Here is a 19,288-nt window from a genome sequence, read left to right on the forward strand (position 1 = left end):
TTAGAATATATAGTAATAATACTGTTTCTCGTGACAGAATCTTAATCAATGGGTGGGAGTAGGGTGTAGCTAATCTGGTGATGTTTTCTCTCAGGAGAGGGAAGTAGTACTTTTTTCCTTTAAAAGTCTTATCAAGAGATGTTTCAAATTTTTCAGTTTGGGACTCCTCTAGGATCTTTGAAAATTTCAGTAGTGACATACATATTTTTTATTTATTTTAAAGCTAAAAAGGTTTTTTTTTTGGTAGTTTAATGGTATGTGTAAAGTATTGAAGAGTATTTACTTCCATTTTAATGTAATGTTTTAATTTTCCTGAAATATCTTTCTGTCTCTTACAGGAAGCTTGTTAGATTTCCTTAAAGAAGGAGATGGAAAATATTTGAAGCTTCCACAGTTGGTCGATATGGCTGCTCAGGTAGTTGCATATATATGTATCACTTTGAATTGAAAACATATCTAAAATGCAGAACAATCTTAACATAATGTTAAAATTGATATAATAAAATATTCGAAGATAGTTCACTGTGAGCTCCTTAGTAGCAGAGCCAGAACTATTCTGTATATTAAAACGTGAAAGTGTATGCTGAAATTTTTTTCCTTGGAGTCTAAAACAAGAATTCAGCTAATATACTGGTTAAAATTAGTCTTTTGTACTTCTAAATTTTGGTTGCAGAGTTTCTATTAAGATAGAGGGTAAATACTGCAGGCACCGTTGACTGGCTCCAGTTGACGATGTCTTACCTATCAGTAAGAATCCATGTCAAGCCGTGCGCAGTGGCTTTTGTAATCCCAGCACTCGGGAGGCGGAGGCAGGCAGATCTCTGTGAGTTCGAGACCAGCCTGGTCTGCAAAGTGAGTCCAGGACAGCCAAGGCTATGCAGAGAAATCCCGTTTTGGGGGGGGGGGGGAGAGAATTCACATCTCCACAGCATCTGATAATATAGACAGACCTCAGGCTTATGCCATGCCCTATGTCAAGGCTCTTGGGCAGTTTCTGGTGAAAAAACGGCAGACCATTTAATAAAAAGCTTAGGTAAGTGCGTAACCCTTAGTTTTCACAGCCCTTTTTAAAAAGGTAAAAGCTGGGGTTTTTTTGTTTTTGTTTTTGTTTTTTTAACTTCTCAGGGCATATGGAAACAGGCTGTGGCCAAATCTGACCCACAAGCTATAGTTTGTTGATACGTTGACACCTTAGATTATGTCTTGTGTGGGTTTTTGTCTATAGACTCCATTGTCTCGTGATGTACTTCTAACAATTGACTAGAAGAAAATAGGGCATTGTGTTGGTCATGGTGACTGGGAATACTCTGGCCATAAATATTGATCTTCAAAATATATGTTGATTTTTATTCCTTGTAGTGTTACCCTCTTTGCAGTTTTTTTCTGATACAGTTTTTCTTTTTTCTTTTCTTGAGATACCTAGTTTTTCTTTTTTGTTGTTTTGGGGGAGGGGTTGTTGGACTTTTTGTTTCATTTTGTTTTATTTTGAGACTGGCTCTCCTGGATTCACTTTGTAGACTCAAAATCACAGAGATCCACCTGCCTCAGCCTCCTGAGTGCTGAGATAACAGGTGTGTGGCTCCATGCCCAGAGATGCCCAATTTTTCAACAGGTCTTTTAATTTAACCAAAGTGTCGTCTTCTCTTTGTATTATATATTTTACATTTTGTTTTGTTTTCTCTCTTAAGATTGCCGATGGTATGGCATATATTGAAAGAATGAACTATATTCACCGAGATCTCCGAGCTGCTAATATTCTTGTAGGAGAAAATCTTGTATGCAAAATAGCAGATTTTGGCTTAGCAAGATTAATTGAAGACAATGAATACACAGCAAGACAAGGTAAAGTAACGTATGTAGATCCTTATAGTCTACGCCCTATGCTTGTCTTACTTAACACTTTTGTATACACAGGACTTTATAAAGTACAAATAGTTCCAGTGAATAGCCAGGTTCCTGTATAACCCTGCCCATGGACTGTCAGCCCAGACATAGTGACCAGGGTAGGATATGGATGCAAAAACCCTTTGTTGTGAGGCTGCCTTTTGCCCAGCATGTAACATGCATGCGTGTTCATGTGGACCTGGCACAAAACCATCTGTAGATTAAAAAAAAAAAATTAAAAATAAGTTACAATAAAAATGAAATAGTTGCCAGGCATGGTGGCGCACACCTGTAATCCCAGCACTCGGGAGGCAGAGGCAGGTGGATCTCTGTGAGTTCGAGGCCAGCCTGGTCTACAGAGTGAGTCCAGGACAGCCAAGGCTACACAGAAAGACCCTGTCTCAAAACAAAACAAAACAAAAAATGAAAAAGTTCACCAGACGTGATGATGCATGCCTTTAATCCCAGCATTAAGGAAGCAGAGGCAGGTAGATGACTGTAAGTTTGAGGCCAGCCTGGTAGACCTGCAAAGGGAGTCCAGGACAGCCAAGGCTACACAGAGAAACCCTGTCTCAAAAAACAAAACGAAAAACAAATAGTTCTAGTTTCTGAGACTTGTGGTGCGTGTAGTGGAGCTCTGCTCCCTCCTGACTCATCGCTGTTCGCTCCTACTGAGGAACATGTCAGTCAGGAAGCCACGCTACAGCCATGACTTTTAAAGATACCTGAAGGACGCCCATGGAACCCGAGGTGGTGATTCACCAAATTTGAATCACGCTCACCAGCTGCTGAAGGTGTGTGCTGATTTGATCAGAGGTGCAAAGGAAAATCATCTGAAAGTGAAAGGACCAGTGCGCATGCCTACCAAGACTTTGAGAATCACTACAAGCCTTGTGTGAAGGTTCCAAGACTTGGTATCATTTTCAGATGAGAATCCACAAACGACTCATTGATTTACACAGTCCTTCTGAGATTTACTTCCATCAGTATTGAGCCAGGAGTGGAGGTTGAAGTCACCATTGCAGATGCCTAAATCAACTATTATAATAAATTGTCTTAATCGGTTAAAAAAAAAAGTTCTAGATTTCTTCAGAGGACCGGAAACATTGATATCTTCATAAAGTTATATACAATAAGTAACACTTTGGCTTTATAATAGTTCTTATGAAGAAGAACTTGACAAAATACTTTTGCATTATAAATATAGGAGATAAAGTTTTCTTGGTTTTTTTGTTGTTGTTGTTTTTTTAAGACAGGGTTGACTGTACTGGACTTGCTTTGTAGACCAAGCTGGCCTCAAACTCACAGCGATCCACCTGCCTCTGCCTCTTGAGTGCTGGGATTAAAGGTGTGCACCACCATATCAAGCTGTTTCTTATATTTTCGGTTGTGAGTCTAGCCTTTAATGACTGAGCCATCTCTCCAACCCATGTTCTTGTTTCTTTAGGATGTCAAAGGTAAATTTTATTTATTATTTGTGTGTGCATGTGTGTTTGTGCATTTAAATATGGACACACACATGACACAGTGAGCATCCAAAGGTCAGAAGACAACCTTGGGCATTACTCTCTCATCTTGTTCGAAATTGGTGTTTTAGTTTTGTTTCTCAGTGTGAGTGCCAGGCTTAGCTCTCTGCAAACTTCCTGACATATTCTTGTTTCCACTTCCTTTCTCACTATAAAAGCACTAGGATTACAAACAAGCTGTAGCTTTACATGGGCTCTGGGAATCCAAACTCAAGTCCTCAGGGTCAGCAAGCATTTGGCCAGTTATCTCTCCTGTCCCCAGATAAATGTTTTCTTGTTCTTTTTAAACAAACTTGGTTGGTTGTTATTTAAACTGTTGTCTTATCTTAGAGATGGTTCCCAATCAGGGATTATTTCTTCCTACTCCAAAGAGACATCAGCAATATCTAGAAACATTTTTAGTGGTTCCAGGCTGGGGACTGCTGTTAGTATCTGGTAGATAGAGGCCAAACGTGCTTCCGAACGTGCCATAATATACAGGTTAATAATCAAACACAGAAGATAATTACTGTATCCGGAATGGCAGCATTGCCCAGGTAGAAAATCCATGATTTAGCTCCAGGTTTTGAGAGTTTTTTTTTTGTTTTTGTTTTTTGAGACAGGGTTTTTCTGTATAGCATTGGCTGTCCTGGAACTTACTCTGTACACCAGGCTGGCCTCAAACTAAGAGATCTGCCTGCCTCTGGGTGCTGGGATTAAAGGTGTGTGTCACCACCCCCTGCCTAGCTCCAGATTTTAAAAAAGGATTTAATTTTATTTTATGTGTGTGAGTGTTTTGCTTGCATGTTATGTCTGTGCATCACATGCATGCAGTACCTGTGGAGGTCAGAAGGGGGTGTCAGATGACCTGGAACGGGGGTGGCAAACAGAAGTTAGCTGCCAGGTGGATGCGAGGATCAGTCCTGGGTCCTCTGGGAAGCAGCTCTTAACTGCTGATTCATCTCACTATCAATCCTTTTCTGTCTCTACCCTGGCAAATACTTACTTCCAACTAGTCATATGTTCCTGTAATCCTTCCTTAGAAAATCTTAACTATTTGTTTAAGGCTAAATCTAGCTATCTTCTTTTTTTTTATTTTTGGTTTTTTTCAAGACACAGTTTCTCTGTGTAGCCTTGGCTGCCCTGGATTTGCTTTGTAGATCAGGCTGGCTTTGAACTCACAGCGATCCTCCTTCCTCTGCCTCCCGAGTTCTGAGATTAAAGGCATGCGTCACCACGCTCACTTAGTTGTCATCTTTTTTTTTTTTTTAAGATTTTTATTTATTTATTATTTATACAGTGCTCTGCCTGCCTATGTGCCTGAACACCAGAAGAGGGCACCAGATCACATCGATGGTTGTGAGCTACCGTGTGGTTGCTGGGAATTGAACTCAGGACCTCTGAAGAGTATCCAGTGCTCCTAACCTCTGAGCCATCTCTCCATTCCCTAGCTGTCACTCTTAGTGAACCCTCTTTCTATGGTTACAAGTGAAAATCTAACGTTTTATAATATTGAAGAACACTTTTTACAACATATATATTTAACATATGTTGTAAATATGTATTATATGTGTATATGCAGTCACTTTAAGTATATACAGCATCTTTGTTTATTTGTTTGTTTGTTTGTTTTTGGTGTTTTGAGACAGGCTAGCCCTGGCTGTCCTAGACTCTCTTTGTAGACCAAGCAGGCTCAGAGATCTGCCTGTCTGCCTCTGGAGTGCTTGGATTAAAGGTCTGCGACACCATGCCTGGCTAATTTTTTGATTTGTTTTTTGAGACAGGATTTCTCTGTGTACCTCTGAGTGTTCTGATTCTTACTCTGTAGACCAGGCTGTCCTTGAACTCACAGAGATCCGCCTGCCTCTGCCTCCTGAGTGCTGGAATTAAAGGCCTGCACCACCACACTGGCTTTTCACCTATAATTTTACTAGCATAAATACACAAGTTTTATGAAACCTATGTTGTTTGTGTACCCATAATAATTATTATAATGCACAAGCATTAAAGTCATATACTAAATATTTGTGTATATTAGCATGACGTTTTAAAAATGATAACACAAGGGCTGGTGAGAGATGATTCAGCTGGCAAATGTGCTTGTTACTTGAGCGTGGTGACCCGAGTTTGAACCTTGCAACCCATGTAAAGTTAGAAAAGTAGAGCCAACTCCAGAGTTGTCCCCTGACGTTCATACAAATTCCATGTCACATGCACACACCCAAACGCACACAATAAAAAATAAACTTCTGCAAAGACAGCACAAAATACAGAAAAGATTATGAGCAAAAGCCAGTTAGGCACAACAGAATATGCCTTCATCCATAATTGGCTACAGCCACTGGATGTCAACTGAATATAAAGTTGTAGATTTTACAGTGGTATAATGTCTCATGCCTCTAAACCTAGCACTTGGAACTTAGAGACAGAAGATGAGGAGTTCACACTCATTCTCAGATAGATAGCATGTTAGAGCCCAGCATGTTAGAGCCCAGCTGATCCTTTTTCTAAAAGCCAGAGGTGGGGGAGGGAAAGAGAGGAAGGGAGGGGGTGGAGGGAGGGAGAGAGGGGAAGGGAGACAGAGACACTCCTGCATGAAGTTTTAATCTTTGTTCATCATGTACTACACACACACACACACACACACACACACACACACACACAAAACAGATTCAGCAAATGTTTATAATACGAGTTTTTAGGAGGCTAAGACAAGATTGTGAGAATTTAAGACCAGCCAGATATCTCTGTGTGTGTGTGTGTGTGTGTGTGTGTGTGTGTGTGTGTGTGATATCAAGATCTCATGTGCCTCCAAAGTTGTAGATTTTATAATCTATGTTTTTGTTTTATTGAAACCTCTACTGTTTTATTATAAGATCGTGTTCTGTTCTCACCAGCAACTTCGTGTATCACTAAATATAAAGGGAAAAAATTGATGTAATGTAAAAATTTAAAGTTCAATGCTGTTTTCTGTATATTTTCTGTGTTTGAAGACTTAAACACATATAATAGGGATATTGATGAAGACTAGGCCAGTGTCTCTTAATTTACATAAATATTCTTTAAAAGCACTTAATAGTGCCAATATTATTTTTAGGTGCAAAATTTCCAATCAAGTGGACAGCTCCTGAGGCCGCACTATATGGTCGATTTACAATAAAGTCAGATGTGTGGTCATTTGGAATTTTACAGACAGAGCTGGTAACAAAGGGGAGAGTACCATACCCAGGTAAGCTTGTGTTTCTCCAGCTCTTCACTTAGCATGGGCTTTCATGAGGGGCACAGTCAACAAAATGTGAGGCAGAAAGACTATTTCTTCTTTCCAACCCCCTTTAATTGGTTATGTAGCAGTTCATGAGACCTGGAACCCTTGAGCAAGCATAGGAGTGATGTCTTACATTCTCCCATAAGATGTTTCCAAAAAAGCCTTTTATATGTCCTGTTTCTCAGAGTAGAAACATATCTTGAATATCCTAGGTCACCTTCCCCCAAGTAATTATTCTTTTCCAGAAGTGTGACATTCTAGACCCAAAAGATTGTTTTGAGAAGAAATATTTCCTGTAGCCGGACTTTGACTACTTTATTGGTTTCTTTTTCCTAGCTCTCTATACCACCCCATCCCTTCTAAGCCCCCAACACTAGGTAGGAGAAAAAGAAGGTTGGGTGGGGGGGGCTGCAGGGGCCATTGATATTGTTAGACTACTTCCTGCTGGTTAGGGCACCGAGTTCCTTGGGGAAAATTGACCTTCGTTGTCAGGATATATCCAACCAGCAGCAGCAGCAGCAGGGCGAGCAGCAGCTGCTGCACCTCTAGGGGCGTGGCATTCATACCCTCTCTAGAGTCCCCAGAATTCCAAATGTAAACTATCCTCAGCTGGCAAAATCACATCCCTGCTAGAGCACAAGGCAAATCATAGTCAGCTGCTGTGGACAGCCTGAAGCAGCCCTATATCACACACCTGGGATTAAAACAAAAATATACTCACATAACATTTCTGTGCTTTAAAACAAAAACAAAATTCTCACTACAGTTTCCCCTTTAGTAATAAAAGGAAAAACAAACTACTTTAAAAAGTAAGTTCTGTAGGTTTTGGGGAGCAAGAAATTTTAGCCTAGTTGACAGTTAGCTATAATGTTGCCTCTAAAACCTTTTCCACTGAAGGTGTTCTAGTAGTTGAAGAATGTGAAAATACAGAAAATCCAGTCTTCACGGGGAATTGCTGTGCTGATCTTCTCTTGTGTGCCATTTCTTAGTACTTGTAGCTGCAGACCTTAGTGCTGTCAACATTCTTTGGTCCACATCCTTCATTATGTGCTGATTCTTAACCGTACAACTTCTTACTTAGTAGTCACACCTCATCACGCTGTCCAGTAATGCCCTACTCCTGTCTCTTTTTTTTTCAATGTGCATTTTGTGTGTGCCTGCATGTATGTCTGTGTGAGGGTGTCAGATCTTGGAGTTACAGACAGTTGTGAGCTGTCATGTGGGTGCTGGGAGTTAACCCAGGTCCTCTGGAAGAGCAGTCAGTGCTCTTAACTGCTGAGCCATCTCTCCAGCCCTCTACTTCTGTCTTAATTCATAGTCATCTTTTTTCTTAATTCTTTTTATATAGTATTTTTTATCATTTCCCCCTCCCTTCTTTCCCACTTTACTACCCACCCATCTTTAGGGTTTTTCTCCATTTCAAAAAGACAAAAGCCCATAAAAATGAAAATCAAAACAAAAGATCAGTAGGACCAAAAATAAAGCAAAACAAAAAGAAAAGAAAAAAGTGCTGTTATCAAGCCTGTTGCATACTTTTAATCCCAGCACTCAGTAAGCACAGAGGTAGGCAAATCTTTTAAGTTCAAGGCTAGCCCAGTCTCCAGAGCTAGTTCCGGGATGGCTAGGGCTACATAGAGAAAACTCTCTTAAAAACAACAGCAGAAGTCCACAGAAATACCATTGAGTTCATTTTGGGTTACCAACTACTCCTAGGCATAGGGTCTGCCCTGGAGTGTCACTCCATTAGGGAAAACTGTCAGCAGGTTATCAACTGCAAATACCTTATTGGTTAGGGGTGTGATGCTATGTCCACTTTCTCCTTTCAGTACAGGGACCCCATCTGGCTTGAATTTGTACAGATTTTGTGTGATACCACAGTCTCTGTGAGTGCACATGTGCACTAGTCGGGAAGACACGTTTCCTTGGAGTCAACTATCACCTCTGGCTTTTACAGTCTTACTGTCTCCACATAGATCCCTGAGTCTTGAGGGGAGGGCATCCTGTCTTACTTAGGGGTTCTGTTGCTGCAACAAAACACCATGACCAAATGCAACCAGGGGAGGAAAGGGTTTATTCACCTTACATTTCCGCATTGCTAGTCGTCACTGACGGAAGTCAGGACAGAGGCCATGGAGGGGTGCTGCTTACTTACTGGCTTGCTAAACATGGCTTGCGCAGCCTTCTTTCTTACAGAACCCAGGACTACCATTCCAGGGATGGCACTAACCACCATGGACTGGGTCCTCTCACATCAGTCACTAATTGAGAAAATTCCTTACAGCTGGATCTCATGGAAGCTTTTCCTCAACTTAGGCTCCTTCCTCTCTAATGACTCTAGCGTGTATCAAGTTGACATAACAAAACAAAACTAACAAATCCCATTTAGGGCTGGGTTTTCCAAAAATCTCTTAAAATCACTGCATATTTTTCAGTTGTGGGACTCTGCTAATTCCCATCTTCTGGAAGAAGAAATTTCTCTGATAGCTTAAGTGAGTTCTCTCATGTGGCTTAAGTAAGATACTCATCTATGGGTATAGTAGTATGTCTTTAAGAATTATTTTATTACTATGTTTCTTTAGTCAAATAATAGTAGTAGGCTTTCCCAGAGGTCCATTGTCCATCTAGTCTTAGTCTCTTGGCCACTTCAGCAGTGTCAGGTATGGGTTCCATCTTATAGAGAGTGACTTTAAACCTTTAGAAAGTGTTTGGGTATCCCCATAACATTTGTGGCACTATTGCACTGGTATGTCTTGTAGGTAGCTGGGTGATAGAGATGATTAGCTTTGCAGAGTACCTTCAGCACCACGAACACTAATCAGTAGGGGAACGCTTTTAGTTAGGCACCAGATCAACTTACCTGTGTTCTATGTCATATGTAAATGCTGTCTCAGCAAGATTGTAAAGAACAACCAATAGCCTTGGCAGTAGCTTGTCATGTTTGGCTGTGGAGTTTCCATGGGACTTAGCTGGCCAACATCAGAAGATGTAACCCATTTTCTGGCACTGGTAGTTTTATTTGGTGGTTTACGATGTCTGCTTTGGACATTGTCTTCCCTGATATTTGTTGACTATTTAGATTCTTTTCATATATGAAGGCCTCAATTCCACATATGTACCGACTTGATTTTTGGCAAAGACGTCAAAAATATACACTGGAGAAAATAGCGTTTTCAACAAATGGTGCTGGTCAGACTGGATGGCTTCATATGGAAGATCCCAGTAGATCCATATGCATCCCCCTACACCAAACTCCAAATGGGTTAAGCACCTCAACCGAAGAACAGATATCCTGAATCTGATAGAATAAAAAGTAGAAAAAAGGCTTGAATTCAGTAGCACAGGAAAAGACTTTCTGAACAGGGCACCAACTAGGCATTAAAAACAATTAATACATGGGATCTTAAGGACGCAGTAGTCAGTTTAAGACATGTCCATGGTTCTTCCAATACTCAGATCTCTCATGGCTTGAACACTTTCTGTATGTGATCTTGTCATTTTTCATACCTTCAACAATACCTATAACTGCATTCCTCTCATTACTGCAATTTCATGTGCCCCATATCTGACCCCTGCCTTGCATCTTTCCAGTCTTCTCTGTCCCAACTTTAGCAAGTTCTTGACACTTCTAAGATCTTTAATGCATTGGTAGCAACTTTGCCAGACCCTCTTTGCAAAACCTTTCTGTTCCTTAAACTGTACAGTCAAGCAGGATTATCACTCCCTTGAGTTTATTTTGTCCTTTGTCTTTGTTTACTTTATTACTACTTGACAAAACCAAAATGCAGGCTAAAACCTAGTTCTGCCCTCTATACCATCAAATATAACTGAACGTGAAAAAACAGTTATATTAGGTAATTTCTCTTAGAAGCTTTAGTCATGGCCTACTTTCCATTTTGGCCACGAGAAGACTAGGTAGACTGTAGAGTGCTCACTTAGCATGCAGTAGGCCATGGGTTTGATCCCTAGCACAAAAATAAAACCCACTAAAACTTAATGATGAACAATGCTTGCTTAATCAAAATAAAAAGAGGGCGAAAGAATAGATGAGACAAATAGTAAATAAATGGGAAGATAAGCCTGGTGTGATAGTGAATGCCTTTAATCCCAGCACTCGTAAGGCAAAGGTAGGTGGATCTCTTGAATTGGAGGCCATCCTGGTCTATAAAGTGAGTTCTAGAGCAGCCAGGGCTACACAGAGAAACTGTGTCTTAAAAAAAAGAAAAGAAAAGGGGGCTGGACAGATGGCTCGGAGGTTAAGAGCACTGGCTGTACTTCCAGAGGTCCTGAATTCAATTCCCAGCAACCACATGGTGGCTCAAAACCGTCTATAATGTGATCGGATGCCCTTTTCTGGTGTGCAGGTGTACATGCAGGAAGAGCATTGTATACATAATAATAAATGAATAAATATTTTAAAAAAAGAAAGAATCGGATGATAGTTAAACCCATAGCCATAATTATACTGTGTATAAGTTGTACTAAACATTCCAATTAAAAGACAAAAAACAGACTTTCAATATGTGTATAAATGCTATACTATATTACACCCTATCACTCCTCATACTCCTTTTGAGATAGTGTTTTCTCCCTGGACCTAGGGCTCGCGATTTTTTTTCTTGGGTAGGGTAGAAACTAGAAAACCCCAGAAATCCTTCTGCTTTTGCCTCAGCTTCCACTCCGTACTTTAGAGCTGGTATTACAGGCATGTATAGGCCACCCAGTTGGTTACATAGATGCTAAAATATCAACTTCTGGTCCTCATGACTGTGTAGCGCTCTTGGTTAGGAGCTACCTTTCCAGCCCCAATAGTAATATTTTTTAATTAATTATTATTTATTTTATGTGCATTGTGTTTTGCCTGTATGCATGTCTGTATAAGGGTGTCAGATCTTGAAGTTACAGACAGTTGTGAGCTGCCATGTGGGTGCTGGGTATTGAACTCCAGTCCTCTGGAAAAGCAGTCAATGCTCTTAGCCACTGATCCATCTCTCTAGCCCCTAATAGTACTATTTTTGAGAGCTATACTTTAAATATATAAGCTGCACAGAGTTATTAAAATTCAAAATGTTGAAAGACATACTATGCAAATCCTAGCCAAAAGAAAACCTGTGCAGCTGTGGACTTCAAGGCAAGAAATAGTACTAGAGACAAAAGATCACTAAATAATGATAAAAGGGTTAGCTGAACCAAGGAAGCATAAAAATTCAAACATGAATGTATAACTAATTACATACCTTCAAATATATGATATGTAAATAAATGTTCCAGTAAGAAGCAGAATATAAACAATGTATAGATTTTCTTTTTATTTTGGCAGGGAAGTGCTAGGGATTGAACCTGGGGCCATGTATGTGCTAAGCCAGCACTCTACCACTTAACTAAGACTGCAGCCCCCCAGATTCCCAGACTTCAAAAAAGGAAAAATAAATATTGTCCATCTTTGATTACTGAAAAGGATTTACGTGTAGCATCAACAGTTTATGTTTGCTACTATTACAAAAATATTTTAATATTACAAAATTACCTCAGCAAATATAAATGTCAATAAAATACTAAAATTTATTGACAGAATATGAAGCCATTACTATCGATTTTAAATATTAGGTGTTAGAGCCTTCATCTTTTTATTGAAGAATAGATACAAAAGAATCAGCTTCCTACCACGTTCGAAGTTATGTCTTTCTTAGGAGAATTTTTGTAGGAAAGGTTTATCTTTCTGAAGATTGAGTGGAGGCTTCTTCTGTCATGTTTTACTTTTAAATCTTTTGCCATAAAAACTTTTCAATAGTTCTGATTATCAGAAATTCTGAAGGACCAAATATTGAGTGAAAGAGTTGTTAGAATTAAGACTGGAGAATAGCTCAGTGGTAAAGCGTGTGTTTAGTATGCATAAGGGTCAGAGCCTGGAGCTATGGCTTAGTGGTTAAGAGTGCACTGCTCTGGTCCAGAGAACTGTAGCTCAGATCCCAACTCCCACACCAGGCAAGACTCAGGGTAGTGATTTGAAATAGTTACGTGGGGGCTGGAAAGATGGCTCAATGGTTAAGAGCGCCACCTCCTCTTCCAAAGTCCTGAGTTCAATTCCCAGCAGCCATATGTGGTTCACAGCCATCTGTAGTGATCTGATCCCCTCTTCTGGCATGCATGTTTACATGCAGGCAGAACACTGTATACATAATAAAAAAATAAATCTTTTTTTAAAAAGTTATGGTACACACACACACACACACACACACACACACACACACACACACACACAAATAGAATTAGGATTCTCTCCTAGTTGTGATTCCTCATTAGCTCAAATTGTAGTTATTAAATGGTAACACCTTTAATCCTAGCACTCAGGAGGCATAGGCAGGTAGATCACTGTGAGTTCAAGGCTAGCCTGGTCTACAAAAGTGAGTCCAGGACAGCCAAGGCTACACAGAGAAACCCTGTCTTGAAAAACCAAAGAAAATATCAATACCTTAAATATACCCTAAATTTTCAGTCAAATTTAGTTGGCATTTGAAGATGCTGTGTTACAAGGAAAACTTTAGGTGGAATGAAAATATCCATTAAAATATTACAGTACAGATGATCATTCATGTCTCAGCTTTTCTTTATATAAATTGATCCTTAAATTTTATTCTATTCTCATTTTTTTGAAAATAATTTCACTAGACAAACTTGAGATGTTTTCGGTTCGTGGCTAGGAAATTAACTCCTGTTCTGATATTCATGGCTAGGACCATTGTTCTTAACGTTTGGCTCTTGACATCAGGCATGGTGAACCGCGAAGTGCTGGAACAAGTGGAGCGGGGCTACAGGATGCCCTGCCCCCAGGGCTGTCCGCAGTCCCTCCATGACTTGATGAATCTTTGCTGGAAGAAGGATCCTGATGAGAGACCAACATTTGAGTATATTCAGTCCTTCTTGGAAGACTACTTCACTGCTACAGAGCCACAGTACCAACCAGGAGAAAATTTATAATCCAAGTAGCCTGTGTGCACAGATCTGCCAAAACATACAGACCTGGTGTGAGCTCCTCCTGCACAGGAGCAAGAAGATGACACTCTTCCATCGGCATGTAAACTGGCAAACTGGAATTCCAGATAGGGTTGCACGAAACCACTTTTTTAACCAAGTGTTAAACTCTAAAGTACCAATAATGCATACAACTTACTTCAGGGTCCAAAGAAAGTAGAGCTAAGATACCCTTACTGTGTGGGTGATACCATGGTAAGAAAGAGCAACAAGACTACTGTCTACTGGTCACTTCCTTTTCTTCCCCAAATTCATAAAAGTTGTTAAGAGAAAACTATGTATTGTTATGGACAAAACTTGGGCCTTTATACCACAGTACAATCTAAATTCAAAGAACTTCATGGGACCAAATAATTCCATTCCAGTTTGTAAATTTTTCTTGCTTTTTTTTTTTTCTCAAAAGTTTTGTTTGTTTTTTCTGTTTAACAGTCAGCATGCAGTCTTAACAGAGGCCTCCTTTTGTGTGAAAATGGGCCAAGTCTTCCAGAAGCAAAAAATGGATTGATTATAAACAGCATCAAAAACTTGAATAAGTGTTAGACCACAGCCGTGGAATTTGGAAGCATAATACACTATGTTCACACTTCGTTCATAGAACTGGAAATTAGAAAAACTAATTTTTTTACATTAGTCATTTGTTGAATTGTTGAGCTTAGATAATGAAGGTAACCAGAAAGTGGATTAATCTTTTACAAGCTTATATTGATTTTTTAAAAAAAGGTATGTACAATTGAAATTATACCACCCAGTCCAAGGGAAATTTTTAAAAATATTTGCATAGCATGAAAATAAAAATCCAGCATTTATGCAGTCAATTTAAAAAATACATAGTGTACTGTGAGGTGTTGCTAATATGTTTTTATGGTGATGGGCTCCACAAATAGAAAACATCACTAGATCAGGGACTTGAATGCACTTTGCTTGTATTGAGTATAGAATAGGAAAGAGGAAATGTATTTAAAAGAAATATGAGAGAAGAAAATGTGAAAGTTTTACAGGTATTGGAATGGTGTGGAATGTTTAATGTTGGTGTTGTGGAGTGACAACATGGCTTTGCTGGCACTCAGAGTTCCTCATTAGCTGTTTTCTTAGACTTTAAAAGTTATAAAGTATGATTGTAAAACTAATTTTTCATACACTAAATAAGTTTTACTTCCTCAAAATAGTGAAGATAGAGCTTTAGACTAATATCAGTGGCCCGGCTTTTATACAAGACCCTTTTAGGACACCAGTTTTAAAATCTGTTTGAAACTTACATTTCAAATATACTTGATGAGCATCATATTTCCTTTTATAATATAATTAATTTGAGGAAGAATATTCTGAGTAACCATAATTTAAAGGGGGAAATTTTTGCCTATTTAAAGTGCAGAATTAAAACATTCAAAATGAGGGTTTTTCTGACTCAGAAATTATGAAGTATTAATTTGAACTGGGTAGTGTTATGGTTTAATGGAGTCTGCTAAATAAAAAGTCTAATATTTATGTTTTTAAATGCTGTACTTTATAGTTACATTTTGAGGCATTACATCAAGATCACCAAATTTAAGGATCTGTGCCATGGTAAATATGTTCCAATTTAAACCTTTTTAAATGTGACAAATGAACTTCATGCAAGTCGGCAAAAGTTCTGGTACTAAAAGTTTTATTTGTTTTTCTTTTCACTTAACCTATTCAGTACTGAACCCTCTGCCAAGGTCTCCTGAGAAGAGTGGGTCCTTATTTGCCCTGACACCTGCAGTCTGTGGCATGAGTGTCATAAAGGGCTTCATGTGAACTATGGTATTGTAGTTTATTTAAGCATTCTTTAAAGGGTAATAAAAGTATGTTTATGTACTAATGCTGATCAGGAAAATAAGACAGGAAAAGTTGATGGTATTCTTTAGATCTCTAAAATCTAACTGAACAGGATACTCGTTCCTTATAATAACAGTTGTACAGTGAGGATACAACACTAACTTAATGTGTATTCAGTTTAAATTGTTATGTATTTTTAAATTGTCAAGTAAAAGAAAGTTTTGTACATTTGAAGATTTTTTTTCCAACAACTTTAATCTTTATTGTCTTAACATGGAACTTTAACCCTTACCAAAAAAGAAAGTTGGCAAAAGTAGCCTTCTAGCACACTTTTTTAAATAAATAATGGTAGCCAAAAACCTAATATTTTTATAAAATATTGTAATATTGTTTTATGGATAATTAAAATAAAAATTTTTGTTGAATGCATCTATGTATTTTTTCAGTTGCTTTTCATATTTCATGAATTTTGTAAATATTGATATATTCTGAATTTATTCTTCTATTGGGGAACAATGTTCAATTAGAACTTGTAAATCCTGAACAACGTTAAAATCAGTTCTTTCTTAAATTAAGAACACTATTGAACTTACTTCACATGATTAATTTCTTTTTTTCACATGATTAATTTCTTGTGTCTAGTACATAATATTTTCTAAAATTATATCAGCAAATACAGCTACTGTATCACACAGAGAAACCTGGGTGATTTAAATGAAGCTATTTGCAGGCAATATGAAGGATGTAAAGTAGAATAGCCACTTTGGACCATGCGGAACTTACTTTCCTAAATTCGCACGTGAATCTTTTCTATAATTCTCTTTTTATGGGTTTAATGAAAATAAAAATTTAAATGTCTAGTCAAAAGCCCTTGTGATTTTCAGCACTATAATTGTGTTAATTACTTTTACTTTTAACAACTACTTCATGTAAAATTGTTGCCCCTTTGCATGATTTTAAAAAATATATATTCCGAATAACAGTAAATCAACACACCAGGCAGTAGTGGCGCACACCTTTAATCCCAGCACTTGGGAGGCAGAAGCAGGGAGATGTCTGTGAGTTTGAGGCCAGCCTGGTCTACAGAGCAAGTTCCAGGACAGCCAGGGCTACACAGAGAAACCCTGTCTTGAAAAAACAAAACAGTAAATCAACACAATGCTTTCTTCAATTCATTATGTGGTATATTTTAAATCCCCTAGAATGTTTTTCCACCTCTGAGTGTAGTATACATGCTTCTAATCCCAACACTTAGAAGACAGAGTGTAAAATTAATAGTAATAATTAATTCATACTATTAGTAATATAGCAGTTACTCTTTTTGTTTGGTTTTGGTTTGGTTTTTGGTTTTTTCAAGACAGAGTTTGTCTGTGTAGCCTTGGCTCTCCTGGACTCACTTTGTAGACCAGGCTGACCTCAAACTCAGAGTGATCCGCCTGCCTCTGCCTCCCAAGTGCTGGGATTAAAGGTGTGCGCCACCACCACCCGGCTGCAGTTACTCCTTAACCAGCTATTTGTCCAAGTAATGACACGTGAAGACTATGAGATATTTAATTAGCCTAGAGCACAGTACTTAGCAATAATTACTCCATCCCAAACCTCCAAGCTAGTTTATTTTCTCCCAGCAAAATTTTCCCAGTCCTACATGCTTTTTAAATCATTTCCTCGCTTTGGGTCCTTTCATCTGATACTGCTTGGTCCTCTCCTGGTGGCTCAATCTCCACTTTCTCCACCTCTCACTGGTCCTGGAGATCTCACCCTATTCTCTCTGTTGCTCAGCATTGACTAGATGGTGTTTTATTGGCAGAACAGAGAACAAATAGTGACATGTTTACACAAACTGGAGACAGGAGATACTTAGAATAAACATCACAATGCCATGTCCAGATTAAAACCAGGTAGTGAGGTAGAGAAATCAGAATTTGGGTGAATAAGGGTAAACTTTACATAGTCCACAAAAACATTATGCCAACAGCAGAGGCAGGCAAATCTCTTATTTCCAAGCCAGCCTGGTCTACATAGACAGTTCCTGTCCAGCCAGGGCTACACAGTCAGCTCCTGTCTTGATGAGTGGCTTTTAATGTTACATGTGTTTGATAGACATTTAAGGTGTACATTTATATTTTTGCCAAATATATTTCTTTTTATTCTTATAAAATACCTGCCCAAATATTAAAAATTCATATCACCTACTTTATAGTTTATGCTTTTTGTTTTTAACATTTTTATTCTCTTAGAAGCTATTGAAATATAAAACATGACTTTACAGTTTGTTATCTTATTTTCCTGTGGTTTCCCTACACAGTATAAAACCAAATCAGTCTTGTCCATGCAAATTATTTATTCTGAGACAACCTTTAGGTTCTTCCCTTGGGCCATCAATTAAAATTGGATCTTAACAATTAACAATTAACTTCCTTAGGCAAATAGTGGTAACAAGAAGTGGGTTCTTCAAGAGAAAGATGAGATCTCTCCACCAAGCTCTACGTCCACAGAAATGTTTTCCTGGCTTGCACACAGCATCTTAGGAGAAAGAAATTTACCTAGGTGGGAATGTTTAGAAAACATTTGCACTTCATGTTTCTGGAAACTTTTCTGAGGAAAAAAGATTTGGCAATTTGGTGCTTAAATTCCCACAAGACTAAATCAGCTGGAGGACGTGGCTTCCTGTAAAAGAGCAAGTGCCAGCAGCTGTGCTGACCACCTGGGACCTCATTTACCCGCCCTTCCTGTTGCTGTCTAGGCTGTTGATCAACAAAGAATTAATCAATGTTGGATCATGTCCATCTTTTAGCAGCAAAATTGGCATGAGGATTCTTTAAAAACTGAAAACCAAAAACCCTGCCCTCCCTGTAGAAGCACATTGGCAGGATACAGTACCTGTAGTACTGATTTCCAAACATTCCCCCAGAGGTATATCGCCTTTCGGAGAATTTGTTTTATGTTTGTGCTGCAGGTGCATGTGGGGCGTGTGGGAATCAGAAGCCAGCCTCGAGTGTTGCTCCTTATTTGTTGTTGATGAGCTTCATTCCCATTTCTGCCTCCAATATCCCTACAAGAACACAGACCCATGCTACTGGCCCTACCTTACATGGGCTCTTGGGATTGAAACTCACGTCTTCATAATTGTTTGGCAAGTCCTTTATCCACTAAGCCATGCCCCCAACATCAGTGAGCCTCTAATGTGATATGAAAATTAATGTACCTGCAAACTTGAGTCGGGGAGTGTGGAATGTGGCATTAGAGCTTCTCAGCATTCTCTCGTTTTTCCAGACAGGGCTTCTCTGTGATGCCCTGGCTGTTCCATCTCACTTTGTAGACCAGGCTGGCCTTGAACTTGATCCACCTGCCTCTGCCTCCCCTAGTGCTGGGATTACAGGCGTGCCCCGCCCCACCCCACACCCCACACCTGGATTTTATAGTCCCGGAGCCTCCGCTTTTGCAGGAAGGCCTCAACTTTGATGCCACGGCATTGCCACTTAATTGGCTATGTGGCCTTGGATAAGTTACTTAACATCTCTGAATTCTCACATTCAGAGATAGGACGCCCCCCAACCCCTGCAATAAAATGTCTTCCCTACCTACCTACCTTGCACAGTTGGGCAGATGAGAGATAATTTAAAGCAGTTTGCATTATAGTGGCGTTGTCAATTTATCAGATAGTTAAGACTGGGGTCACCTTTTAAAGTGTGTGTGTGTGTGTGTGTATGTGTGTTGATTGGGGGCTGGCAAGATGGTGCAGAGGTTAAGAGCACTGACTGTTCATCCAGAGGGCCTGAGTTCAGTTCCCAGCACTGCAATCATACGT

At 39.1% G+C, this 19,288-nt stretch overlaps 1 protein-coding gene and 1 pseudogene across 6 annotated transcripts in view; both read left to right on the forward strand.

Annotated features, from left to right (window-relative positions):
• YES1 (YES proto-oncogene 1, Src family tyrosine kinase) overlaps positions 1-15,909 on the forward strand; it is a 50,550-nt gene extending 34,641 nt beyond the window's left edge. For 4 of the 5 annotated variants that reach the window (XM_084779704.1, XM_084779706.1, XM_084779703.1 and 1 more), the window contains 4 exons: positions 339-415; positions 1,689-1,842; positions 6,487-6,618; positions 13,421-15,909. In XM_084779704.1, the coding sequence (XP_084635830.1) occupies positions 339-415; positions 1,689-1,842; positions 6,487-6,618; positions 13,421-13,629 (572 nt within the window). In that variant the 3' untranslated portion in view covers positions 13,630-15,909. Of the gene's footprint in view, positions 1-338; positions 416-1,688; positions 1,843-6,486; positions 6,619-13,385 lie in introns of all 5 variants that reach the window. The other variant, XM_084779705.1, reaches the window with a different exon arrangement.
• Positions 2,593-4,609, forward strand: LOC311596373 (small ribosomal subunit protein uS10-like; annotated as a pseudogene). The gene has a single exon. The product of its transcript is annotated as a small ribosomal subunit protein uS10-like (transcript).
• Positions 15,910-19,288: the final 3,379 nt, after the last annotated feature.

Source organism: Acomys minous (genome assembly GCF_964271855.1).
Source record: "Acomys minous genome assembly, chromosome: 4".
NCBI classification, from domain to species: domain Eukaryota; kingdom Metazoa; phylum Chordata; class Mammalia; order Rodentia; family Muridae; genus Acomys; species Acomys minous.